Below are 27,921 nucleotides of genomic sequence, written 5' to 3'. Positions count from 1 at the left end.
AAAAAAAAAAAAAAAAATAGGGCTGGGGATGTGGCTCAGGGGTTGAGTACCTCTGAGTTCAATCCCTGATTACCCCTTCCCCCAAAAAAGAATGCTCCCATATGTCAAATACTCAGTAAAAACAGATGAATGCCCTGAAAATCACTATGGGAAATCAAAAATACAAAAACTTGTTTGTTATTCAGTTTTTGATTGCTGTGTCCAAAATAACTGACAGAACTATTCAGAGGGGAAAAAAAAGAACTATTCAGAGGGAAAAAAATATATTTTGGTTCACAGTTTCAGAGATCTCAGTGCATAGCTGGCCAACTTCATTGCTCTGGGCCTAATGTGAAGCAGAACATTATGTCAGAAGGGCAAGGTGGATAAAAGCTGCTGAGCTTATGGCAGCTAGGAAGCAGAGAGAGAATGGGAGAGAGAAAGAGAGAGCAAGGGACCAGGGAGAGATATAGTCCAGGTCATCCTCCAAGTAACCTAGTTCCTCTAGTCACACACCACCTTCCTATGGTTACCACCCAGGAATCCAGTCAAACTTCAATCTATCAAATGGATTAATCCATTGATGAGGTTACAGATCTCATAATCCAATCTTCTCACATCTGAATATTACTGCACTTTCTAACACATGAACTTCAGGGGGACATATCTGGATCCAAATCATAACATAAAGGCAACATTAAAAAACCATAAGTAAAAAATTAAAGGAAGCTAGGAGACCCAGATATTGCTGAAGTTTGAATGCATTTAGACAATTATTCAAAGTCAAATATTAGGAATGGTCAAACAGAAAAAAAAATATGTCTAAGTAGGTCAGGCACAAAGATAGAAACAGGAATGGCACTCACTGTATTAAGGAAAGTTGACTTTAAGAAGGAAAAACATTAAGTAAGAGAAGCAGATTTTTTTCATGAAATTTTTGAAATAAGTTCACATGCATTCAGGATACTTTAGAAAAAATTTTTGAATATTATTAATAGGATCAGTTTGTGAGAGAGGTATTTAATGTTGGGCTCTATAAACTAAAATTAACTTCATCTTCAATGTTTAACGGAGAAATATTAAAAAAATTAATGATGTGCTAATTCATAAGGAGCACTGAAATTCCCAAGAGAAAACTCCATATTAGTCATAATCTTTCACTGAAGTTCAACTGATCTAAAATTAAATAGCCAAATTTAAAACAAAAATAGTATTTAAAAATTTTTAGAAATGATTTGACCAAGAAGTCAATGAAAATCAAGTGGAATGTGTAAACAAATATTAATGACATTTTGTAACAAATTTGTGAGATTCAAACAGAAAATGATAGACTTCATTATTGAGTGTGTTTATTATTATAAAAGAAATGATAAACATAAATTAACAAAACAGGCAACTTAGGATGTTAGAGAAAAGAGAGCTAAATAAATAGAAAAGACATGGAAAAGTCCTTCCAAAGACATAAATTGACCAGAACATGGTGGCATATACCTGCAATTCAAATTTATCATGAGGATGAGACAGGAAGATGGAAAGTTGAAGGTAAGCCTGGGCAAATTAGTTTGATTTTGTCTAAAAAATATAAATTAAAGAAAATAGACATAAATTCATGAATTGATGAATAAATCTAATAGTTCACAAAATAAAGGAGGAGAAGCAATAAACATTAAGTAGTTGTATGTTATATATTATGTAATACATATGTAATTTATGCAACATATTAAAATATATAATGATACAGCCTTTTTGGTTTTTAAATATTCCTCAAAATTAGTTATTAGTGATTTTTTTAATGCTTCATTCATCATGTTTATAATATTTAGTGTACATATGTCTAAGAATTTAGCCTGACCTGCCTGTATGAGCTGGTTTCAACCACATGACCACAATCCTGAGGAACCAGAAATAATTTATACAGAAAATAATAAGAGATATTGAAATGAACCCAGAGGTTCACAGATAGATACAAGCTTTAGGGGAGAGCAACTGGATTTCTAGTGGCTGAAATTTTTTTGAATTCATATGTTCACTTTTAAAAATGTTTTTAAGTGAGTATAATTATAGATAATAATGGATTCATTCTGATATATTCATAAATGTTTATAACAGTTTTCTCCATTTCAATCCCCAGAACTTCTTTTCCTCCCCACCTCCTTCCCTCTGGTCCCCATCCTGTACTCTGTTGGTCTTTTTCCTATTTTATTTATTTAATTTTAATTGGCGCATTATAGTTAAGTTTTCTTGCTATTGATTTCTAATTTCAACCTATTATTATCTGATAAAATGCCTCAGATAATATCAATTGTTTTTGTGTATTTGCTAAAACTTACTATGTGTCCTAAAATATGGTCTATTATGGTAAAGTTTACATGAGCTGTTGAAAAGAAAGTGGATTCAGCTGTTGGTTGAAATATTCTAAAGATATCTATTAGGTACATTTGATTTATAGTATCATTTAGATCAGAAATGTCATTAGGGTTAGAGTTAGGGTTAGGGAGGGGGGCAAGTATGGAGGAAGGAACTACTGTATAGAGAGTAAAGAGGGGTGGGGGGAAGGGAAAAAATAACAGAATGAATCAAACAACATTACTCTATGTAAATTTATGATTACACAAATAGAATGCCTTTACGCCATGTACAGAGGAACAACATGTATCCCATTTGTTTACAATAAAAAAAATAGATCTAAAAAATAAATAAATAAATAAATAAATAAATAAATAAAAAGAATTTTCTCTTGAAAAAAAAAAAAGAAATGTCATTTGATTTTATGTCTGGATGAACTAAATTTGTTGAGATGGATGTGTTGAAATCAATCCATATGCTGGGCATGGTGGTACATGTTTACAATCCCAGCAACTCAGGAGGCTGAGGCAGGAGAATTGCAAGTTTCAGGCTAGTCTCATAATTTATCAAGGCCTGAAGCAAATTACTGAGACCCTATCTCAAAATTTAAAAAAATAATAATTAAAAAGACTGGAGATGCAGTTCATGGTAAAGCACCCCTGGGTTCAATTCCCAGTACCCCTCCAAAAACTCTGTGTGTGTGTGTGTGTGTGTGTGTGTGTGTGTGTGTGTGTGTGTCCACGCATGTGTATTGGGTCTATCTGGGTCTTAAAAGTCAAGACTTGGGGGGATTCAAGATGGCGGACTAGAGGGTGGCTGCGTTTCGTGTTGCTCCAGGACTCAGGACTCAAGAAGAGGAGATATAGAGAGCCTTGGGACCAACTCAAAGCAGCCGGGCGAGAGTCTCCCACTGGGCAGGCGTCCCGGACGGGGCAGGAGTCCCGGACGGGGCGGTAGCCCCGAAAGCAGGGATCTTTGCAAAGTAGAACTGCCGGCGAGGCGCCCCTCCCCCCGCCGGAGCAGTGATCGCAGACAGCTGGGAGCATTGAAGAGGTGGCTGTTCACCACAGCGCTTGGACTCGGCGCAACCCACCCGGGCTCTGGGAGGCTGCCCAAAGGAGAAGGTGCTTGGTGAGCTGTTTGGACTGAAAGCGACCACCCCTGAACACAGGGGGCTGCCCAGAGGAGAAGGAGAAATACGGGCTCGGCACGTCGCTTGTGATTGGAGCAGCTGCGCCAGGGCTCTGGGCGGCTATCTGGTGGAATAGCGTGGTGAGTGGTTTGGTCCCAGAGCATCCGCTCCTGAACACAGGGGGGTTGTCTGGAGAAGGAGGAGCGCGGCGGGGTGCTTGGGCTCGAAGTGACTGCACCAGGGCTACGGGAGGCAGTCGGGACAAGAAGGTGCACAGTGAGTTCTTGGGACTCGTGACGCACCAGACCTCTGGGTGACTGCCTGGTGGAGAAAGTGGTGCGTGGTGGGTCACTTGGTCTTAGAGCGACCGCACGGAACAACAGGTGGCTGCCGGAGGAAAAGGCGTGTGGCGGGTCACTGGGACTCGGAGCGATTGTAAGGGGCTCCAGGTGGCTGCTCAGAGGAGGGGCCGCATAGCCAGGTGAAAAGTGCAGAGCAGGGTCCTAGACGGCTTCTTGGTGGAAGGGCCCCACAGACAAACTGAGGGGCGGAGCGAAGGCTCCAGGACTGCAGGCAGCTTCTCTGAGGAGAGGCAGCCTAAGGAGATTCGTTTGCGAAGGGTGAGGCTTCCAGGCCCAGGAGGTAGGTCCAGGTCCCTGGGAACATTGCAGAAGAAGGCTGCCCAGCCCAGGCGGTAGTTGTGAATTGAACGGAACCTCTGGGAGGAAAACCAACCAGCGAGACCTCCCCACCGGGTGACTCATCCCTGTTGGGTGAGGTTCTCCCAAAAGGACCGTAAAATCAGAGACACAGGCCCAAACTGGTCTTGCATCAGCCCACAACCTACTTCCCTTCTGGATGACCATTCATCAGCAAGTGAAGGTACCTCTGCCCACTAGCAGGGAATATACCCCACCAGAAGGCCACCACCCCTAGGGAGTCAGCTCCCTTGTGGAGCACTGCATTATCAACTTCCTCCAAGATTTCAGGGTACTGAAGACTAAGAGGGGATATAATAGAAATCTTCAGGGATATTATAAGACAATAGAGGAAATCTGCAATATCACAGCGGTCAACTGATACCTGAACAATATGAGAAAACAAGGAAAGAAAATGCTGCAAACAAATCTAGATGTTACATCAATGAAACCCAACAACAGCATGGCAGAAGAAATGCCAGAAAGGGAGTTCAGAATGTACATAATTAAAATGCTCAGGGAAGCAAATGACGAGATGCAAGAGCAAATGCAGGCACTGAATGATCGCACCAATTGACAGTGAAAAGAGCAAATACAGGAAGCAAAAGATCACTTCAATAAAGAGTTAGAGATATTGAAAAAAAAACCAAACAGAAATCCTTGAAATGAAGGAAACAATAAACCAAATTAAGAACTCCATAGAAAGCATAACCAATAGAATAGAACACCTGGAAGACAGAACATCAGACATTGAAGATAAAATATTTAACCTTGAAAACAAAGTTGAACAAACAGAGAAGATGGTAAGAAATCATGAACAGAATCTCCAAGAACTATGGGATATCATGAAGAGGCCAAATTTGAGAATTATTGGAATTGACGAAGGCTTAGAGAAACAGACCAAAGGAATGAACAATCTATTCAATGAAATACTATCAGAAAATTTCCCAAATCTGAAGAATGAAATGGAAGATCAAGTACAAGAGGCTTATAGGACTCCAAATATACAAAATTACAACAGACCCACACCAAGGCACATTATAATGAAAATGCCCAACATACAAAATAAAGACAGAATTTTAAAGGCCGCAAGAGAGAGGAATCAAATTACATTCAGGGGGAAACCAATACGGATATCAGCAGATTTTTCAATCCAGACCCTAAAAGCTAGAAGGGCCTGGAACAACATTTTTCAAGCCCTGAAAGAAAATGGATGCCAACCAAGAATCTTATACCCAGCAAAACTTACCTTCAAATTTGATGATGAAATAAAATCCTTCCATGATAAACAAAAGCTAAAAGAATTTACAAAAAGAAAGCCAGCATTACAGGACATTCTCAGCAAAATATTCCACGAGGAAGAGATGAAAAACAAAGAAGCAAATCAGCAATGGGAGGAACCATCCTAAAGGAATTGTCAAATAAAGGAAGAACCAAGTCGTCTCAAAATAAATAAATAAATAAATAAATAAATAAAATGAACCAAATGACCAGGAATACTAATCATATCTCAATAATAACCCTGAATGTTTATGGCCTGAACTCATCAATCAAAAAACAAAGACTGGCAGATTGGATCAAAAAGAAAGATCCAACAATATGTTGCCTGCAAGAGACTCACCTCGTAGAAAGAGATACACATAGACTAAAGGTGAAAGGATGGGGAAAACATATCATGCACATGGACTCAGCAAAAAAGCTGGGGTATCCATCCTCATTTCAGATAAGGTGGACTTCAAGTCAAAACTAGTCAAAAGGGATAAAGAAGGACATTACATACTGCTTAAGGGAACCATAAATCAGCAAGACATAACAATCATAAACATCTATGCCCCAAACAGTGGCTCATCCATGGATGTCAAACAAATCCTTCTCAATTTCAGAAACCAAATAGACCATAACACAATAATACTAGGTGATTTTAACACGCCTCTCTCACCACTGGACAGATCTTCCAAACAAAAATTGAACAAAGAAACCATAGATCTCAATAACACAATCAATAATTTAGACTTAATGGACATTTATAGAATATACCATCCAACCAAGAGCGAATACACTTTCTTCTCAGCAGCACATGGATCCTTCTCTAAAATAGACCATATATTATGCCACAAAGCTAATGTAAGCAAATACAAGAAGATAGAGACACTACCTTGTATTCTATCAGATCATAATGGTTTGAAGTTAGAAATAAATGAAAGAGTAAAAAACAGAAGCTACTCCAACACCTGGAGATTAAACAATATGCTATTACATGATGAATGGATAACAGAAGATATTAGGAAGGAAATTAAAAAATTCTTAGAGGTAAATGAGAACAAAGAAACATCATATCAAAATCTTTGGGACACTATGAAAGCAGTACTTAGAGGAAAATTTATTTCATGGAGCGCATTCAATAAAAGAAGTAAAACTCAACAAATAAACAACCTAACACTTCAGCTCAAAGCCCTAGAAAAAGAAGAACAGACCAACACCAAAAGTAGTAGAAGACAGGAAATAGTTAAACTCAGAGCTGAAATCAACGAAATTGAAACAAAAGAAACTATACAAAAAATTGACGAAATAAATAGTTGGTTCTTTGAAAAAATAAACAAAATTGATAAACCCTTAGCCACTCTAACAAAGAGAAGACGAGAGAAAACCCAAATCACCAAAATTCGGAATGAACAAGGAAATATCACAACAGACACGATTGAAATACAAAACATAATTAGAAGCTGTTTTGAAAATCTATATTCTAACCAAATAGAAAATTTCGAAGACATCAACAGGTTTCTAGAGACATATGAATTGCCTAAATTGAACGAGGAGGACATACACAATTTAATAGAACAATTTCAAGTAAGGAAGTAGAAGAGGTCATCAAAAGCCTACCAACAAAGAAAAGTCCAGGACCAGATGGGTTCTCAGCCGAGTTCTACAAAATCTTTAAAGAAGAGATCATTCCAATACTTCTCAAAGTATTCCATGAAATAGAAGAGGAGGGTACCCTCCCAAACTCATTCTATGAAACCAATATTACCCTGATACCCAAGCCAGACAGAGATAAATCGAGGAAAGATAATTTCAGACCAATATCATTAATGAACATTGACGCAAAATTCTCAATAAAATTTTAGCAAATCGCATACAAAAATATATTAAAAAGATAGTGCACCACGATCAAGTGGGTTTTATCCCAGGGATGCAAGGTTGGTTCAACATCCGGAAATCAATAAATGTAATTCACCATATCAATAGACTTAAAGTCAAGAATCACATGATTATTTCAATAGATGCAGAAAAAGCATTTGATAAAATACAGCACCCCTTCATGCTCAAAACACTAGAAAAAATAGGGATAGTGGGAACATTCCTTAACATTATAAAGGCCATCTATGCTAAGCCCATGGCTAATATCATTCTAAATGGTGTAAAACTGAAAGCATTCCCCCTAAAAACTGGAACAAGACAGGGATGCCCTCTTTCACCACTCCTATTCAATATCATTCTTGAGACTCTAGCCAGAGCAATTAGACAGACCAAGGAAATTAAAGGAATACGAATAGGAAAAGAACTCAAACTATCCCTATTTACGGATGATATGATTATATACTTAGAGGAACCAGGAAATTCCACCAGAAAACTGTTAGAACTCATAAGTGAATTCAGTAAAGTGGCAGGTTACAAGATCAATGCTCATAAATCCAATGCATTTTTATACATAAGTGAGGAATCCTCAGAAAGAGAAATTATGAAAACTACCCCATTCACCATAGCATCGAAAAAAATAAAATACTTGGGAATCAATCTCACAAGAGAGGTAAAAGACCTCTACAATGAGAACTACAGAACACTAAAGAAAGAAATCGAAGAAAACCTTAGAAGATGGAAAGATCTCCCATGTTCTTGAATAGGCCGAATTAATATTGTCAAAATGGCCATACTACCAAAAGTGCTATACAGATTCAATGCAATCCCAATTAAAATCCCAATGACGTACCTTACAGAAGTAGAGCAAGCCATCATGAAATTCATCTGGAAGAATAAGAAACCCAGAATAGCTAAAGCAATCCTTCGCAGGAAAAATGAAGCAGGGGGTATCGCAATACCCGAACTTCAACTTTATTACAAAGCAATAGTAACAAAGACGGCATGGTACTGGTACCAAAATAGACAGGTAGATCAATGGTACAGAATAGAGGACATGGACACAAACCCAAATAAATACAACTTTCTAATACTAGACAAAGGCGCCAAAAATATGCAATGGAGAAAAGATAGCCTCTTCAACAAATGGTGCTGGGAGAATTGGAAATCCATATGCAACAGAATGAAACTAAACCCATATCTCTCACCCTGCACAAAACTCAACTCAAAATGGATTAAGGACCTTGGAATCAGACCAGAGACTCTGCAGATTATAGAAGAAAAAGTAGGTCCCGATCTTCAACATGTCGGCCTAGGACCAGACTTCCTCAACAGGACTCCCATAGCACAAGAAATAAAAGCAAGAATCAATAACTGGGATAGATTCAAACTAAAAAGCTTTCTCTCAGCAAAGGAAACTATCAGTAATGTGAAGAAAGAGCCTACAGAGTGGGAGAATATCTTTGCCAATCATATTTCAGATAGAGCACTAATCTCCAGAATCTATAAAGAACTCAAAAAACTCTACACCAAGAATACAAATAATCCAATCGACAAATGGGCTAAGGAAATGAACAGACACTTCACAGAAGAAGATGTTCAAGCAATCAATAAACATATGAAAAAATGTTCAACATCTCTAGTAATAAGAGAAATGCAAATCAAAACCACCCTACGATTCCATCTCACCCCAATTAGAATGGCGATTATCAAAAATACAAGCAACAGGTGTTGGCGAGGATGTGGGGAGAAAGGTACACTCATACATTGCTGGTGGGGCTGCAAATTAGTGCAGCCACTCTGGAAAGCAGTGTGGAGATTCCTTAGAAAACTTGGAATGGACCCTCCATTTGACCCAGCTATCCCACTCCTTGGCCTATACCCAAAGGATCTAAAATCAGCATACTACAGAGATACAGCCACATCAATGTTCATAGCTGCTCAATTCACAATAGCCAGACTATGGAACCAACCTAGATGCCCTTCAATTGATGAGTGGATAAAGAAACTGTGGTATATATACACAGTGGAATATTACTCAGCCATAAAGAATGACAAAATTATGGCATTTGCAGGCAAATGGATGAAATTGGAGAATATCATGCTAAGTGAGATAAGCCAATCTCAAAAACACAAGGGACGAATGATATCGCTAATAAGTGGAGGATGACACATAATGGGGGGGAGGGAAGGGTTAATATTAGGGTTAGAGTTAGGGTTAGGGAGGGGGGCAAGTATAAAGGAAGAAAGTACTGTATAGAGGGTAAAGAGGGGTGGGAGGGGTGGGGGGAAGGGGAAAAATAACAGAATGAATCAAACAACATTACTGTATGTGGATTTATGATTACACAAATGGTGTGCCTTTACGTCATGTACAAACAGAGAGGCAACATGTATCCCATTTGTTTACAATAAAATTAAAAAAAAAAAAAAAATCTTCAATTTCCTTGTCGCTTTTCCTGTGGATGTAGGGGTTTCAGTGTATTGATAATTTTCTTTATTGGTATTTTTCAAACAATCCTGGGTCTCATAGTGTGAATTTCTTGAAATTATATTCACATTTTATTTTTCCTAATGCTATCTTCTGTTTTATTAATAAAACCCTGTTTATTGTAAAAAAAAAAAAAAAAAAAAAAAAAAAAAAAAGAACTACTATGCTCCTCTCTGCAGGAGAAGGGGGTACGATTGCTGGAAGAAGGGGTATATTCCCAAGGAAGATGTTCACCTTCTCCTAAAAAATATATAGAAGTCATTGAAAGGGAAGAAAAATAATTTTCCTTCTACTCCTTTGAATTCTTAACAAGGGCCCTGTAACAAAAGGTAGATCAACAAGAGAAAAACAAACAGAAGATTACTAATGTGTCTATGTTATATACACGTGGACTAAAGCTCAGGAAGTCTCTCAAAGAAGCAGTTTACAACTCAGGTTTATATGGCATCTCTCCAAAAACAAAGAAAATTTTAGAAAAGTGGGTATCAATGATCTCGCTGATAAGCAGATGAGGACATATAAGGGGGGGTCAGGAGGGGTTAGTGTTAGGGTTAGGGTTAGGTTTAGGGTTAGGGATAAGGAGGGTGGTAAGAATGGAGGAAGGAAGGACTGTATAGAGGGAAAAGAGGGGTGGGAGGGGTGGAGGGGAAGGGAAAAAAATAACAGAATGAATCAAACAACATTGCCCTATGTAAATTTATGATTTTCAATTAAAATAAAATAAAAAGAAAAAAAAAAAGAAAAGTGGGTATCTAGGACCTGCAAACTGTGGAAGGCAAATATATGGAAATCAAATGGTAGATAAACACCAACAGGTAAAGCTTGTTATGTGGATTCCTCTGGTGCAGGCCACCAGGTCAAGAAAGATCTACATCGTCTTCAGTGGTCAACTTTTGCCCCCTCTGTAAATTCAGGTTCCACTTTTAGCCAAATAGGAGAAGGACTGAGCTTTAATTTCATTTGCTTCTTCACGGTTAGCTCAAAGTGATCCTTAGGCCAGAGTGGCATATTTTACAGTAGCATATTCTACTACCCTTCACATACAGCACAGAAGTCACATTTGCAGGCTCTTCCTGGGTTCTATCTAAGTCTGCCTGTACATTTTCTATACTAAAAAATAAAGGTAATACTATCTGCAAAAAAAAAAAAAAAAAAAAAAAAAAAAAGTCAAGACTTTTTTTATGAAATTAGGTGTGCTGATGTATTTGGTTTATAAATATTTATAATTGCTATATTTTCTTATTGGATCCTTCCCTTTAATAGTATTTAGTGGCTGTCCTGTTTCTTCTGATTAATTTTTGCTTGAAATCTGCTTTGTCAGACATGAGAGTAACTATGCCTAATTGATTTCAGACTCCACTTTTGTGGAATATCTTTTTCCATCTTTTACTTTCAGTTGGTTGATATCTTTGCTTATAAAACAAGTCTCTTCCAAATACATATTTTTGGATCTTGTGTTTTCATCCATTTTGCCAGTTTGTGTCTTTTGATTGGAGAGTTGAGGCCATTTACAGTCAGAATTATTATGGAGAGTATTTTTATTTCCAGTCATTTTGTTTTGTTTTATAGATTTAATTTGTTCTTAATTTTCATTTGTTTAAATGTTCTTCTGGAAAGCTTCATCTGTTTGAGAGATCTACTTCTTTGCATAGTATTTCTTTAAGAATTTTATGTAGTGAAGGTTTAGTGTTCATGATTTATTTTAGTTTATCCTTATCATAAAGTTTTTTATTTCCTCTTCAATTCTGTATGATAAGTTGACTGGATATAAAACGTGGGATGGGAAATGTTATCTTTCAGAGTTCCAATTCTACAATTCCTATTCCTTCTGTCTTTTAGAGTCTCAGTTGAGAAGCTCCAAGTGACTTATTGATCTACTCCTAAATGTAAGCTGAAGATTTTCTCTTGAAACTTTTCATTATGAGTGTCTTGAAGAGATTCTTTTTGTTCTTATTTATTTGGGGTTCCTAATGTTGGGGAAAATTTCTCCTGTTTTACCAAAAAGGTTCTTAATACATTAGCCATATTTCTATGCCCTTTGGTATCATGATGACTCTTAAGTTTGGTCTCTTAATGTTTTCTCAGAGAGTTTGTATATTCTGATCATTTTTTTATTTGTATTTTTTCCTTCTCTGTCTAATGAGCATTCCAGCTCAAATGCCATCTTTAAGGCTGAGGTTCTGCTTGTTACACAATCTAGTCTGTTGGTAGTGCTTTGGTATTTATGAAAAATAAATCATGTTTTTATTTGATTTATTGTGTGTTTCACTTCAGTGTGTTCTGATTACTTTTCAGAGTCTCTCTTTATTAAAATGGTCTTTCACTCTTAAAAGTACTTTTCATTCATTCCTTAATTTATTTTTTAGATAGTCTTTTAGCTCATTAATTATATTAATAATCAATTTTTTAAAAGCCTTTCTCTGGAATTTGGTCCCATTCTATGTCTGTTCCTTTGTTAAGAGATGGTAACTTTTTGGGGAAGACTTGTTTCCCTGTTTCTTCATGTTCTCTGAAGCCTAGGACTTGTCCATCTGTTGAGATGAAATCCTTTTCCTTTTTTTTTTTGACATTGTTTTTTGGAGTGTAGTTATCTCTTTTGTAATAAGTCCTGTGTTGTTACTAGCTTTGAACGTAGGCTCAGTGTAATCCAAGTGTTAATGTCAATCACTATGTCCCTCGTTTTTTTTTTTTTTTTTTTTTTTTTTTTGCTGTAGGACTGATGAAATAATTCAGTTTTGTAGACCTGATGTAACATGGTTTTTCTGAGCCATCATTTTGGAATTTTATCTGACTTTATTGTAGAAGTAGAAGTCCAATATTGGGATCTGACCTCTAGCCATTCGTACTTGCAACATAGTCATTTGTTTCAGTTTTTCTCTCCCTTATTCTATGTATTAAATTAATACTGAAATTTGAGCAGGGTGTGTTTATGTGTGGAGGAAGTTGCATTGTTATTTTGCTGAATTGTGAGTATAGTTCAACCATGGAGTCTTTACCTTGCAAATTCATAGTGTATCACTTTCTTCCCAGGCCCTCTCAGTAAAGCAGAAACAAGAAACAACAACAACAGTTGTGATCAATATACACTATTAGAATAGATGTCTGGTGCCTACCATGGCATTGAAACTGTTAACTACTACAAAAACAGTAATGGTAGAGTCAGCATTTAACAACAGAGAAAATAGTAAACTGTGGTGGACTATCTCTAGCATTTACGTATTCAGCAGGTAACTATGACCTCCTCAGCAAAAGTAACCACAATAACATGAATGGTAGGGACAGTAATTATATAAATTATTGTTTTGGGTTTTGTTTTTGTTTTTGTTTTTGGTGGTGCTGGAGATTGAACCCAGGGCCTTGTGCATACTAGGCAAGCACTCTACCATCTGAGCCACATCCCCAGCCCCTAAATTAATCTTAAAGATAGTAAAACTTCAATTCATTAAAAGGAAAGAAAATCAGGCAGGAAGGTGAAAGAAAGTTTAAAATATGAAAAGATGAGCAGAAATACAGCAGGAGAGAGTCAAAAAGTGGTGCCTATAAAGAAGGAAGAGTTAAAAAACAAAAGAATTAAAATAAATAATAAGATAGAGACAGAACAAGTGAATTTGGCTACTGAAGGGGGAAGAGAGAAAAGAAGGAGTAATAAGAGAAAGAAAAAGAGCCAAACAAACAAAATGTCAAACAACAACACATAACACTAAATTTTACTCCTCTAAAATCAAAACCAAGTAAAGTAACACATGATTGAGTAAAAAAATAAATAAATAAAAAATGATAAACCAAGAAAAATGTGATAAAAATGAGAAAAATGAATAGCTAAAATGCACATATGTATATTCATTAGTCAATCAACACAGCTAGAACACTTACACACACAAATACACCCCTTTACACTCAAGATCAAAGGAAAAAGGAGAAAAGTAAGAAAAAAAAGAAAAATCACAATGAAAAATTAAAGGGTTTCTCTGTTGATGTGATTGAAATGATTGACCAATTGGATGTTCACTGCCAATACCATACTATCCATTTTTTCTTAGGCTGTTTACCCATTAGAACAAGTGCAGAAAGTTATTAGAATTTAAATATACAAATTTCAGTGAGGTATAATTCAAACATTAAAGATGCATTTGTGTTGTTTTAATTCACTCTATTTATGCCATATAGTTATGCTGAAGAGGTAAAAAGAAAATGAAATGGCAGTAAGAGTATGAAAATGTACCAGTGGTTTTCTGCTGTGACATCATTCCCTGTCATGAGAATCGTGAGGGAAGTTTAGTGTTGACCCTAATCCAAGTGAATCATCATCTAAAGATATGAAGTATTAGTATACTTGGTTCCTGTTTCAGAACTAGAAATGTTTTGCTGTACTGTACATATGCAATATAAAACCACACCATTGAATAAATCTATCGTCAAACTCCTGCCAAAATAAATTGTCATTTTTATGTGTTTCCTTTAAGTTATTTGTTCTTTTTCTCTTCTTGCAACAAATAAGGGGTGTTATTACAGTTTGGATCTTAAGTGTCACCCAAAGGTACATGTATTAAAGGATTGTTTCCCAGTGTGGTATTATTGGAAGGTCATGGAAACTTTAAGAGATAGCCCTAGTGGGAGGTCTTCCAATCACTGAGGGAATGTTTTTGAAGGGAACTGGGGCACTTCAGCCTCTTCCGCTTTCTCTCTTTCACTTTCTGGCTGTGAGGTGAGTGGGTTTGCACTTCCGCCATGATGTGTTGCCTTGCTACTGGCCCAGAGCTATGGGGTCAACCAATCAAGGACTGAAACATTCAAAACTTTAAGCCAAAATGAATCTTTTCCCTTTATAAGTTGATTATTTCCGATGTTGTCACAGTAACAGAAACCTGCCTAAGCCTCCAAATTGTCTGTGTAATCGGGTCATTACTAAACCTCATGTTGTAGAAAAGTCTTTGGAATTGGTTTTCAAGAGGAGTTTGGAAAAGTTTGGAGATGCAAGCTGGAAAAAAGACTAGAATTCTGTAAACTTAATAAGTGATTCTTGTAAGGGACCAGAAAACTCGAGTACTGATAGGAATGCTCATAGGCAGTAAATGAGATGCTGAAGAGGTTTTGGATGGAAATGAGGATTCTATTGGGAACTAGACTGGAAGCCACTCTTTTTCCACTGTGGCAAAAAATTTAGATGTGTTTTGTCAATGCCATGAGATTGGTTGAAGCTGAGCTTAAAGGTGATGAACTAGTTTATCTTGCAGAGGAAATTTCAAGGCAGTATAGAAAGCAGGCAGGGGGATGTGTATTACTGGTTTCTTTAATTAAATTTACAGGGAGAATTGGGAGCAAACAATAACATAGCAGAAAGATTGGCAAAATATTCATTGAGTGTGTACCTTATGCAAGAGCCATGCTAGATACGAAGGATAACCTGATAGGCAGGACTGAGCTTTCTTCTCAACGTCTTCTGAGATGAAGGACAAAGTGCCACAAATTTCCCTTTTATATGCTCTCAGTAGTTCAGAGAAGACTTCCTGGAGGAGTTGGGCATGATACCTGTTCTCAGATGTGTCCAAGTAAAGTTTAAGTTGTTCTAGTTGCCATGAATTGTGCCTTGGAGAGAAGGCAAGATTTCACCACATAAGTTAAACCGGGAAGAAATTTGCTTGATTTGATAAGAATCTAAGTCACCATTCACAGAGCAAAATCAATTCAGGCACTGTGGAGGTCAAAGAAGACTACCCTGAATAGCAAGACACACAAATATACCCGTGATCTCTCTCTCTCTCACACACAAACACACTCACTTATTCACTCACATACAAACCCATACCATATTATGCTTCTTGAAAATGATTCATGTGGCTGTGTCTTCATCCACATCTCCTCTAGGTATCTTGAAACACTCCTTCTGCTATATTTCATGACCCAAGCCATATGTTGATCAGAAATTTGACAACACTTTTGAGCCAACCTAAACTTATATCATCTTTTTTACCTTCAAGTCTAGGCCCAGCTATTCATTCATTCAGTAACAAATAATGCCACAATTATTTTCCTAATTGCACAAATCAGAAATCTAAGAGTTCACCTTTTTAACTCTACTTTTCTCATTCTGTGCCATAATATAGTACTAGGAAGTTGGACATCTAATTCCAACAGTCCGTATTAAAATCTTGTCTCTTATGTTAAAAAGTCATAGGACTTCGGACAAACTAATGCACTCTCTGTGCCTTTGTTTCCTCAAGTTAATAATAGAGATAATAATATAGGTTATTGTACAGTGTTAAATAGAACATTCACACAAAGCCTAAGAACAGATCTTGAGTAGGTATATGTATGTACACACTCAGAGAGAATGTGTGCTATGTATATACATATTTCAGATATATAGGCATAAGTATAAAACCAAAACATCTACCAAATTAGCATGCTATTTAAATTCAAATGTTTTTCACCTAGGAGCCAAACATTATTAATCAAGGATGCTCCGCATTTTTTGTAGCAATGAGGCATAAATACCAAGGTGAATTTAAAAAACAAAATGTCAGAAATACAACATCTTAACTGTCACATTAAAGTAGAGCTGTGCCGTTACTGCAGTCCCAGGGGTTGGTTCTGTTCATGTGTCTTTCTGTCTGTACCTACAACATTATATACACTACTCTTTGCTCTCGGGTTTTATGCATGTGACCTTGTACATTCTATTGGTGCTTTGAAATGAATATATTCTAAAATTGTATCTTTATAAAAATAAATATGAAATAATAAATGATGAGAGTTGGTCTGCAGTGTACTTTATCTACATTTTTTCCCGTTTATCTGAGGACGAGAAGAGCCAATATTTAGCTTAACTGGAAATGTTCTCTTATACTGGGAGTACACTTGTATATTTTTCAAAACCAGGATACATACAGTGCCTCATGGAATGCCTTAATTTACATGTTCTCCATAAATATTTATTGCCCAAAGCCATGTACTCTTCAAAAATAGAAAAGCAAAGTTTCATTACATGATTAAAGCTTACTTTCTTCAGTTGTAGCATTTAAAAAAATTCTACTTACTTTTTTGTCACACAGATTTGCAAATATTTACACATTTTTGGTTATTGATAAAGTATTGGTTGAGGTAACAGAGTGAAAATCATGGGAAACATGTATGTATGGGTCCCTTAGCATAATGCACAATTTTATCTAGAATGTCTCGACTTTGCTGTTATAAAAATAGTAAAAGAAGTATTTTCAATGGCACACCTTTGCTACAAGTTATCTACCAGAGCTGCCCAGCCAATGTCTATTTTCATTGCCACCATTCTATCCCACTTATTGAATAATTGTTTTGTATCATGAAACTCATTGCTTGACCACTCGCTCCCTTAAGGTGGCTCAGTCTTTGAAATGACCCTGTCTTTCTGTTAAACTTGCATTTACGGAAATTTTTTATTCAATGATGGTAACAGACAATGATGTGACAATTCACTATTATACCTTCAGAGAAGCCTTGGTTTTTCTCCAATGAACTGATTGTGGATTTTGCAAAGAAAAGGCTTATTTTCCTGAAAACAGAGATAAAACAAAATGCAGAAGTAAAAATAAAAAAGAAAACAACAACAGTGGTGGGCACAGTGGCACGTGCCTGTTGTAATCCCAGCAATTCGGGAGGCTGAGGCGGGAGGATCAAGAGTTCAAAGTTAGCCTCAGCAAAAGCGAGGTGCTAAATAATTCAGTGAGATCCTGTCTATAAATAAAATACAAAATAGGGCTGAGGATGTGACTCAGTGGTTGAGTAACCCTGAGTTCAATCTCCAATATCCCCTAAAATTAGAAAGAAAACAACAGTGACCAATATGATAGTTACCATTTTTGAATATTTTAATTGTGGTCTATTTTCAATGTCTTCATGACAATGAACCTATATTTTATGTTGTATGAAATTTGTATTTTTCCTAATTTTATAGTGTTTGCAGTTTATTGTGTTAATGTAAAATACCATCCTATATTTACTTAATAATCTATCATAAGGCATGTTCTTCTTGAATTTACTTCACACATGGTAGGTGAAGATTTGTGTTACCTTACTTTTTAATTAGAAATAACTTGCTAATTATCCAGTGCAAAAGACTGCAATCTCTCCTTAACCTCCAATTTATACTGCCCAATGTAACATTTTAAGTTTGATTGCATAGATTTTAGATATTCTGGGATTGTTATCATGTTCCATATTTTGGGGTTCTGTTTTTCCATCAGTTTAAGTGTTTTAAAAAAGGTTTTATATAAAGTAGTTTTACTCTCTGGGAAGGTAGAGTCCTACATTCTTCCTCTTTTTCAAAATGCCTTAATCTCTAGTGAGCATTTCTTTAAATATTCATGTTTATTTGCAAAGTTTTTCATATAATGCTTTTTTTATTGTAATAAAAGTACATGACAAAATTTACCATCTTAACCATTTTGTATGTACAGCAGTGTTTACTATGTTTCTTAGTGCAATGAAGAGCATTTTAAAATGCGTACCCTAGGTGGTCATAGGTGTTCATGAAATAGTATGAGGAACCTCAAATTTAAAGCATCCCACTTACAATGTTTCTGCTCTTTTCCTCATTGTGACAAATCCTTAAACTGTACCATGTAATCAATGCCCTTGCTACGATACTGCATCACTTGTTCTGTGGCTTCTCTATAGTTTTTGCAAATGGCCTTACAGTCCACCTGTTGCCATGAATACAGATTCAGACACATGCGAACCCAGCTATCGTGACTCCAGGTATTCATCAATGTTGCACTGACTAGAGAAAAATCTTTCTCACTGTTGTTCTCGCTCTGGTTCCTTGCTCTCATTTGTGCGTGCACACTCTCTGGTCATTAAAGAAGTAATCTAGATGAGCATCTGACACACCATCTTATAATACTATTGTGGATTCTTGTTTCCCTACAGACTGCAGGAGTAGAGGGCAACCTAGAGCATATACCGGGGAATCTCGAAAGAAACGCTCTGCTCAGCGCAGCTACTCTGGCAAGAAAGATGTGGGCTTAAGTGATCCAATTAGTAGGTATGTATAGAAATATCTTATTTTCATAGATTACTTATTATAGGGTTCAATTCTGCAACTTAATTTTTTAATAGATACTACAGTTGGCTTATTTACATATGAGACAAACTACATGAAAAGGTGAAAACACAGATGAATTCATTAATGTTTGAGTTCCATTTCTTCTGAAGAAGCATATCCAGGAAATTTTTCCTCAGTAAAGTGAAGAAAACTGCATGGCATTGATGTTATTTTTGACTCCTTACATCGCATTATTGCTGTTGATAATTTTCAAATTTATTGTGAAAATACGAAACAGCAAGTTGTAAGAAAGTTGATACTATTTATCATTGTTGATTTTTGTTAATGAATAGGGTATTGCAAGCAAGGCTTAATTCATGACCAAAGTAAAATATTTTTTTAACTTAAAAAACTGAGAAATACTCTTATTCCTTTGAAATACCTTGGGGCTTCTTTTGTGAAATTTATATACTGAGTTAATATAGTTATTTCTTTACAGAGTTTCTTCTCCTTATTGACTTGGATACTTCTGAAAATAGAAAGTGCATTGTACAATGATATGTCTAGTAGTTCTTTTTCCACTACATAAACTTTCAATATGTGCTAGTATAATTAAATTTAAAAAAATTGCAATTCACAGCTCCAGTGATGAGGCAGTTTCTTTTAAGCAACTCTTTGTAGTGTCTGTTTTTCATGGCTGGATGCCAGGTGGGATTTTATTTAGTCAAATTTAAAATACACTTTGGGTTCCATTTCCTCTACTGTATGAGTTTGTGAAGTATATAAAAGTGAACAAGACATGGAGTTTGTCTTCTCAGGTTTAACATCTAGGAGAAGAGATAGTGTGTTATATGGAGGATGAAGATTTTAGAATTAAGCACTCTCAAGTTCAAATGCTTTTCCACTGCTTGATAACTAGAAAAATCATGTCAAATTTCCAAGTCTATTCCCCTGTTAAATGGGCATATAATATTATACATGGTTATTGTGTTAACTTGGAATATATATCTAAAGTACCTAATACCAATGTAGTAATTAGCATTTTATAGTTATTCCATAAAACACAGAACAATAGTAAATGCTGTTATAACACTTATTATATACTAAATATTCTTTTAAAGACAACAATATTATCTCACTTAAAGTGTTCATATATAGTTATAAACATAATCAAGGTAGTGAGTAATTCAGAATGATGGTGGTTAGTTCTAACTGGGGACCCTAGACAGGCTATATATATAGGAGGTATCTCAAAGGATAAGCTAATATTTTGATAGAATTTAAGGGAGTTCCTATCATCCCTATCTGAAAGAACAACATAAGGAAAGTCAAAGGAAAGGAAATGAGGTGTGCTTGGAGAATGGTAAGGATAGGTGATTAAGTGAGTTTGGTATGTTTATGGATGAGGAATTTTCTGGAAGAGAATGAAGAACATTCTGGAAGAACACTCTAAAAGAAGGATAAGGCAAAGAGTGGAGAGCTTTAAATTCTAGGATAAGGAAACAAAATTTACTCTAAGTGTTCCTGGAGATAATTCTTACAAGGCAATTAGAATACTGACCAGGAGATGGAACCCATGTTAGGACCATTTTTAAATAATTAAAGTGCTGGAAAACAATCACTTGGCCCTTTAATTTGGTGTTTTATTTATTTTTTAATTGACTCCAGCAGTTGGTATGTCTCGCTGGTGTACTCTAGCAGGTGGTATGTTTCATTAGAAAAGAGTGTTGGACTCACATTTTAGAGGACAACCCCTTGTTTTATAAGATGTTCATGAGGATCTGGCTCTTGTGTGACATGGATAATGACATGCATTACCTGCCTGTTCCACAGTCATACCCAGGTCCTACCATGAAGATTTATTTATTTGTTTTAGGATAAACGTTTTTTTCTATTTTCATCTGAACTCTTAGGATGCTGGGTGACCTTACTAAGGTTTTGTTTCTATGATGCCTCAATACTCAGCTAAAGATTTGTTGGTTTAATTTTTAGCTTTCTGCCAATCTTATCGAACTTTTACTCAAACGCAAAGTTTGCAACTATCAGTTCAATTTATCATTTTTCAGTTTGGGATGAAAAGGTAATAAGAGCTTTCTTTTGTCTTGTAACTGCATGCATTTTAGAAATTCTTTGTAGATTGTTTTGTTCTGCTTAAGGGTACCATTATTGTTTAGACCAGAGGAACTCAGATCCCCTCAATCAATATATACAGATCACTTAGGATGAATTTCACTTTATTTTCTCTGTGTTCATCTTTTGTGTATTTCCTCTGTCCTTTATCCTCATTTTAAAAATTCCATCTTGATCACAAATTGAGCTTTCCTTTCAACTCACTGTTTAGGAATGACAATCAATTCACCTTGATAAATCTTACTATCTTTCCTTACAATTTGCTGAGTTTCATGTTTTCAATACAAAAGTGAGGTATAAAACATCCAAAATGTCTGTTTTTCTTTCTCTCTCTCTCTTTCTTTCTTCTCCTCCTCCTCCTTCTTGCAGTAAACTTCCAAAGTAGTCATTTTTGCCTCTCTTCTCTGCCCCTACATTGTCTAAAGCACAAACCTGATCATGTTCAAAACAACCTACTGTTGTCCATGGTTGAAAAATTGTCTGTAGATACTTAAGAGCTTGAGCATGTTTCTTTTTTTAAATCCTGATTTGCATCCCAGCTGAGCAATTTAACAATAATACGCTGTGGGCATGTTAACAGCCTCCTAGGCTGCAGTATTCTCATCTGAAATGGAGAGCAAAAGTGTCTCTAAGCACTGTCAGGCAGGTTGAGTGACAGGACATGCTCTTCAGCACTGAGACTCTTACCTGGAACAGGGAAGGCGCTAAGAGCGACTTGAAACCAGAAGTGGATAAAGGCCTGGGATTCTTTTCACATAGCTCTCCTGATACATTCCCAACTCCACCCCCAGGAAGAAATCATCATATTTATATATTCATGAAAAACTTTTTGAAAATATCAATGATTTCAAATTTCATTCCATGTCATTTTTTAGTTATTTTCTATATTTTTTTGATCAAGAATCAACCAATGGAAACAACTTTTTAAAATAAAAAATCAATTTTTTGTTTATTTTCTAAAGTAGTATATAGTCCTTTTAGGGACAAAAACATATTTTACTACATTTTAAAATTTTATTTTAGTATGATAAAAATATTTAGGATGATAAAATGAGATCTGCCTGCCTAACTTTTTTATTTTTTATTTTTTTCCAGCACTGGGGAACTGTATTACTGACCTACAGCCCCAGTTCTTTTTTTTTTTTTTTTTTTTTTTTGTTTAGGGTATCACCAAATTGCCAAACCTAACCTTGACTTTGCAATCCTTTTGCCTCAACCTCACTAGTAGCTAAGATTGTAGGTGTATGTCCCTTCTTCATGTTTAGTCCTCATAAACTTTAAGTATTTCTTACTCATTCATTTGTCAGTGGAAATTTGAGTTGTTTCCATATCTTGGTTAATGTGACTACAATTGCAACAAAACTGGAAGTGCAGTTTGTCTTCAAGATCCTAATTTCAATATTTTTGGTAAAATATCCAGAAGTGAGATTGTTAGAACATGCAATAGTCCTTTTTTTGAGAACTTTTTGGGAACCTCTGTACAGTATTCCATAGTGGCTACACACTATCCTACATTGCCACCAAGAGTGGGTAACCCTCACTAATACTTATCTTTTTTTTTATATTATTATCCTAACAGGTATAAGATGATACCTCATTGTAGTTCTAGAGGACATTATGTTAAGTGAAATAAACCAGTTGCAGAAAGACAGTTACTGCATGATTCCATTTTCATGAAGTGTCTAAAACAGTCCAATTCATAGAAATAAAGAGTAGAATGGTGATTTCTAGGGTTTCAGGGGAAGAAGAAATGGGGATCATTGCTCAATAGACTTAAAGGATGAATAATTTCTAGAGTTTTACTGCAATTTAGGACTTATAGAAAAAATATAGCATTGTGCTCTTAGAAATACATTGAATTTATATCTCATGTTAAATTCTTTTTTATTGGTTCTTTTTAGTTATATATGATAGTGGAATCCATTTTGCCATAATTATAAAGGCATGGAATATACCTTGTTCTACCTCTCCTTGCCTTTCCCTCTCCAGATCCCATGATCCTTTCCCTCTATTGTTCTCTGCCACTTACCCATAGTTATTTTTTAAAATTAATTTCTTGTGGTTGTACACAATGGTGAGATTCACTGTGGTATATTCATATACATATATAAAGTCTTAATTACAAAAGTGAGGGACAAAAACCAAAATGCACATGTACAAAAGAACATGCAGAAATTTCTGAAGATGATGGATATATTTAGTGTCTTGATTATAGTGTAATGGGTGTATACATCATCCAAATGTATGCATTAAATATATACAGTTTTTAGTATTAATTATGCCTCAATAAAGTATAAAAATGCAGTGCTATTGACTACAAAGTACACTATTTTGCTTATTCATCCTCATGATACAGATATTTCTTGCTTGCTTACCTGGCCTATTCTTTTCCCTGAGAATGTGAGAAACCTAAAGGAAGCCCCTTCTATTCTGCATCTATCTTAGTATAACATGCACTCCACAAATAATCATAAAATTGCAAATATGACAAAACATCTGGTCTTGTCCACATCAGGTACTCCGTGTTCCCACATTTTGTACTTTAAATCTTGGCTAGGTTTTCATACATTCACCCAAGCTTCTCTATGATTAAGTTCCTTTTGATTAGACACTGAGGATTTGCAGGAGAGCACACTACACAAATAAATGTGTCCAGTAATTTTTATTAATATTACACAGTTTTATTAATAAATATTATCATTATTAGCACTTTACACTTGGACAAGTGTATTGATTTAAACAGCACTAAAGCAGAAGCTGGCATGTGGCCACTATTGATTCATGCAGGGAACATAGAGTTATCTAATGATGATGGTGCTGCTATTTGTAACTTCTGTTCTTTTGCAGTGTTTCCCTATTCTAACTTCCCTAACTGATGTAAGATCTGTAAAATGTCTCTGATTTAGAAATTGTTTTACAAGCTCATAGGATGTACTCTCTTTGGAAAGACATTTTCTCATTTAACAACAGAAGACATATTTCAGATAGAACAAAATGAAATGATTTTGAAAGTCACAATGGCTTCTCAAGGATCAAGTTTAAAAAATTAGAAAAAATTGAAAACCTGATACCCATATATCATATCAACTAAATGAAAGTCATAAAAACTTTTTAATAATATGTCATATTCATAGATGGAGGGAATTTTCATTTCTATTAATCAAAAAAAAATTTGCCTGTGATTTTTGAGAATTTCAGTTAAGCTCCCAGAAATGTCGCCAATTCAAACCAAAACTTTTTGATTTCTTTTTTTATTATCAACAGTACTAAGCTGTTTTGTGTCTGATTTAAGAACAGATTTTTGTCAGGCATAGTATCCTTATTCTTAATTTAGTTCTTGCCATGAATTTATAATAGAACAAGGAACTTTCCCACCTGGGTACTGCATAATATGTAATATTTAATTTGTCACAGCTCTTTCAAAGTGTAAAGTGAAATGAACAATTCATTAGCAAAAGACATACTTTGAGATTTAAATAATATTGTCAAATGTATATGAAATACAATATGACATTCCCTTGATTTCATAAAAATCCCTCTATCATTTTAGATAAACAACATAAAGCAGCTGTGATACTGGATTATTATCTTGTATGCCATTTAATTTTAATTCCAAATTCCAGTCATACCTTTTTCTTTTATTTTTACATAGAACACTAATCACACTGCTTTGTGTATTCAAAATGTCCAAGGAATAAGGAATATTTGTTGATTTTTAAAAATCTTCATGCAACTTTTATTTTTCAGCATTTCATTTGTTTCTTAAACCAGGCAACAAGATGGCTTGAACTTGGATGAAGATGCTACAAATGTGCTGCTTCTGGAAAAAACAAAGTTTGCCCAGGATTTCAGCAAGGTTGCAGTGGAAATTCAGAAAACCATCACAGCTCTCAGAGAGCAGGTTTGTTTTCTCCCCCAAGTAACATGTCCTTATTGTGTGGATTGGAATGACTAAACTTAAAAAAACAAAACAAAACAAAAAAACTATCCAACATTTTCAAAGTCTTAATGCAGTATCAAGATAACAACATAGATAGGGAGTCTTGTCAGAGTAAGAGTTGAAATAGGGGGAGGAGGGCTTGGGGAAGCCCCTACCATGAAGATGTAGAATACCTTATACTTTCCATCTAATGTCAACGTCTTCAAGGCATATGAATTTAGATGGTCAGGAGCCCTGTGTTCTATGTTTCTGAATTCTTTACCAAGACATTTCTGAATAATTGAGTTTGGGTTCTCTCTATCTGTGGAAGATACAGATAATTTTCAGTGGCACAACATGTTCTTTTTTTATCCATTTTTCTTGAATGGAGTCAAAGAAGCTTCTAAGGGATTACTGGTTTTTCTGACTTACCTTTTCTTAAAAGTTATTGTTAAATTTCCCATACTCCCTTCCAGTTTTGCTTCTTTGCTCAATTGTTTTGGCTCCTGCTTTGATTTTGTTTCCTACATGTTGGAATGAATCAGTAGAGGGATTTGGCTAGTATTAGAAATCGGAGATGCTTTCATTCAGAAATGCAAGTCTGGTTTCTTTCAAGGGATGGCGCCAAGTGCTCTGCTCCTGTATGTCCCTGTGAGGTATACCCTTTTCCTCACACTATCAAAAGCCTTGGAAACAGAAAGCACCAGAGTATGGAGCAAGCCCAGGGTCTGCTTTTTGGAAGTTCTGTTCTCACTATTTGTCTTGGCAATATTTTTAATCATTCAGACCTACTGTCCACATCTGAACATTGAGGGCTATTGTGAGGACCAAATTAAGTTATATATCAGAATTTCTTGTGATCATATCTATTCTTCTATGGAGATGTGTCATTGCCTACAGGGTGTGCTCCACCAACTGGCTGGTGGGCTGTACCACAGTCCAAATTGGTCAGTGCCCTCCTTCTGATTGTGATGCCCCACCCAATCTGAACCTAAGCATAAAGCTGAAGGAGGAGAGGCTTTATTTCTAAGAAGGCTAATGTAAATATTGTGGAATGAATGGGGTGGTCAGGACTCTGCATCTAGAAACCCTATTTCCTATGCAGTGAGTGATTATGTCAGAGAAGAGCGAAAGTTAAATAGATGGAAGAATCCTTGGTGTTGGGCTAGAGAAGGCAAGCCTAGTAATTTCAAAATTAGTCCATCTATCATGTAGCAAACTTTTTTCTATAAATTTATTTTATGATTTGCAAATGTAGGTAGACTTCTTAAGCAACATTTCAGTCCAGTTTGGTCTACAGATTGGTGGTGATAATTTTATCTTTCATACATGTATTATGGTGACTAAAAGCATCCCAAATACTCCAAGACTTCATTAGATGCCCTTTCTCAGTTCCAATAACATTTTGAGTTCATGCATATCTCTAAATAGATCAAAACTGAGTGCTAAGTCTTTAACATTCTCTCTCTTTCTTTCCACTGAAAATTTCTTAATAGTGGGGACCATTTCACTGGGAAATTCTCATTGTCTGATGCAAAGTTCATGTACAAAAACAATCATTTTTTTTGAGTCAGAACATAGTTAGCTCTGAATCTATCAGAAGTCCAAGGTGTGTGACAGGTTGGTCAAGGTTAGTAACGGGATTTGGAAGATGCTATGATCTCTGGTATGAGTCAGAGGATTACTGGAACATGGCCAGGTGACACAGGTGGGAAAAGGTTACAGTAGTGCACAGTGCCTTGTGCATATTGAATGTCAGGTAGAAAATGTCCATCAGATGGGATATAAATAAACATGACATCACACCAGCAGTGAGGGACATTGACTGAAGCCAGAAATCAGCCCAGATCATCCAAAGGGAATTGAGAAAAATAAAGAGCTAAGAGTGGAAAGCAGAGATAAGCTGAGCAAGTTTCCTGGGAGGCTCTCAGGTGTAACTACACTGGAGCAGTGTGTGCCCAGAGGTGAATGGGAACAATGAAGAGAGACTTTCTGGGAGCAAAGGATCTTTTCAGATATAGAGAACCCTTAGGGTTTTCAACATTTGCATATGCTACTGATTTCTCACTTACTGTATTAGGACATGAGTTTTAACAGCCTGTGTTGAAAACCTGTGAAAGTAAGATGTTAGATGGAAAGGGCATTTCTGACTGTGCAGCATGTGCAAATTTGTGGTTTTTCTATCACTCATCAGTATGGATACAATAAGTCCTATGAAGAATCGCCTTTAAATAAATCTTTGTTTTATGAAAAATAAGCACAGAAATAGGTTTTAATGCAAAGAAACAGGGAATTTCACAACCGTGAGGAGAACAGAGGTCAAATAGCTGCTGGATTCACAGAGCCTCCCTAGGAAGTCCTAGAACATCTCTGAAATCTTTGCTGGCTTCTCAAACTCAGTCCTGCATAGGCATCTGCTGAAAATTGTGCTTTAGAGTCATAATACCTTTTCCTTCTGAATTTTACATGAATGTCTCTCATTGGTAGACTCTAACCCAGAACCCCAGAACCATAAGAAAAAGATTAGCTATGATTCACTGAAATCTGTGAGCAAGGTGGATGTTTATGAAGAGAAGTTGAAAATAGAAAAGCCAGGGCCTCTTTCTAGGGAAGATTGTGTGTTTCACTGTGACTTGATGATCGGTTGGGTGTTGAGAAAGATGGAATGGGAGCTTGGATAGATACTTACAACCATAACGACAAAATGCTTGTTCTGATTGCCAGTTAGTTGTTTAAAATTTTATTTTTAATTGATACCTAAAAGTTGTACATATTGATGGACTATAGTGATCATTTAATACATGTATACAATATGTAATGATCAAATCAGTGTAATTAGCATTTCCATTCCTCAAATATTTATCATTTCATTCTCCTTTATTCTTGTTCTTTTTAAATAAATAATAACTTGTAAACTATAGCGATCACCTTGTGCTATAGAGCACTAAAATACAGACATTCCTTGACTTACTTGACTTACCATGGGGTTACATCCCATCAAACTCATCAGAACTTCAAAAAATATCATAAATTGCAAAGGTCCAGCCTACCAAACATCATGGTTCACTGTAG

General features: G+C 35.8%; 1 protein-coding gene across 6 annotated transcripts in view; it reads left to right on the top strand.

Moving 5' to 3' along the window:
• Positions 1 to 27,921, top strand: part of PXDNL (peroxidasin like) — a 545,994-nt gene that overhangs the window by 499,208 nt on the left and 18,865 nt on the right. For all 6 annotated transcript variants that reach the window (XR_013763204.1, XM_079136409.1, XM_079136408.1 and 3 more), the window contains 2 exons: positions 18,686 to 18,800; positions 24,702 to 24,831. Coding sequence is in view for 5 of the 6 variants with exons in the window: in XM_079136409.1 (XP_078992535.1) it covers positions 18,686 to 18,800; positions 24,702 to 24,831 (245 nt within the window). In the remaining variant the exon portion in view is untranslated. Of the gene's footprint in view, positions 1 to 18,685; positions 18,801 to 24,701; positions 24,832 to 27,921 lie in introns of those variants that run through there.

Source organism: Sciurus vulgaris (assembly GCF_902686455.1).
Source record: "Sciurus vulgaris genome assembly, chromosome: 1".
Classification (NCBI taxonomy): domain Eukaryota; kingdom Metazoa; phylum Chordata; class Mammalia; order Rodentia; family Sciuridae; genus Sciurus; species Sciurus vulgaris.
Note: the sequence above shows the minus strand (reverse complement) of the source record. Positions and strands in the feature narration are given on the sequence as shown.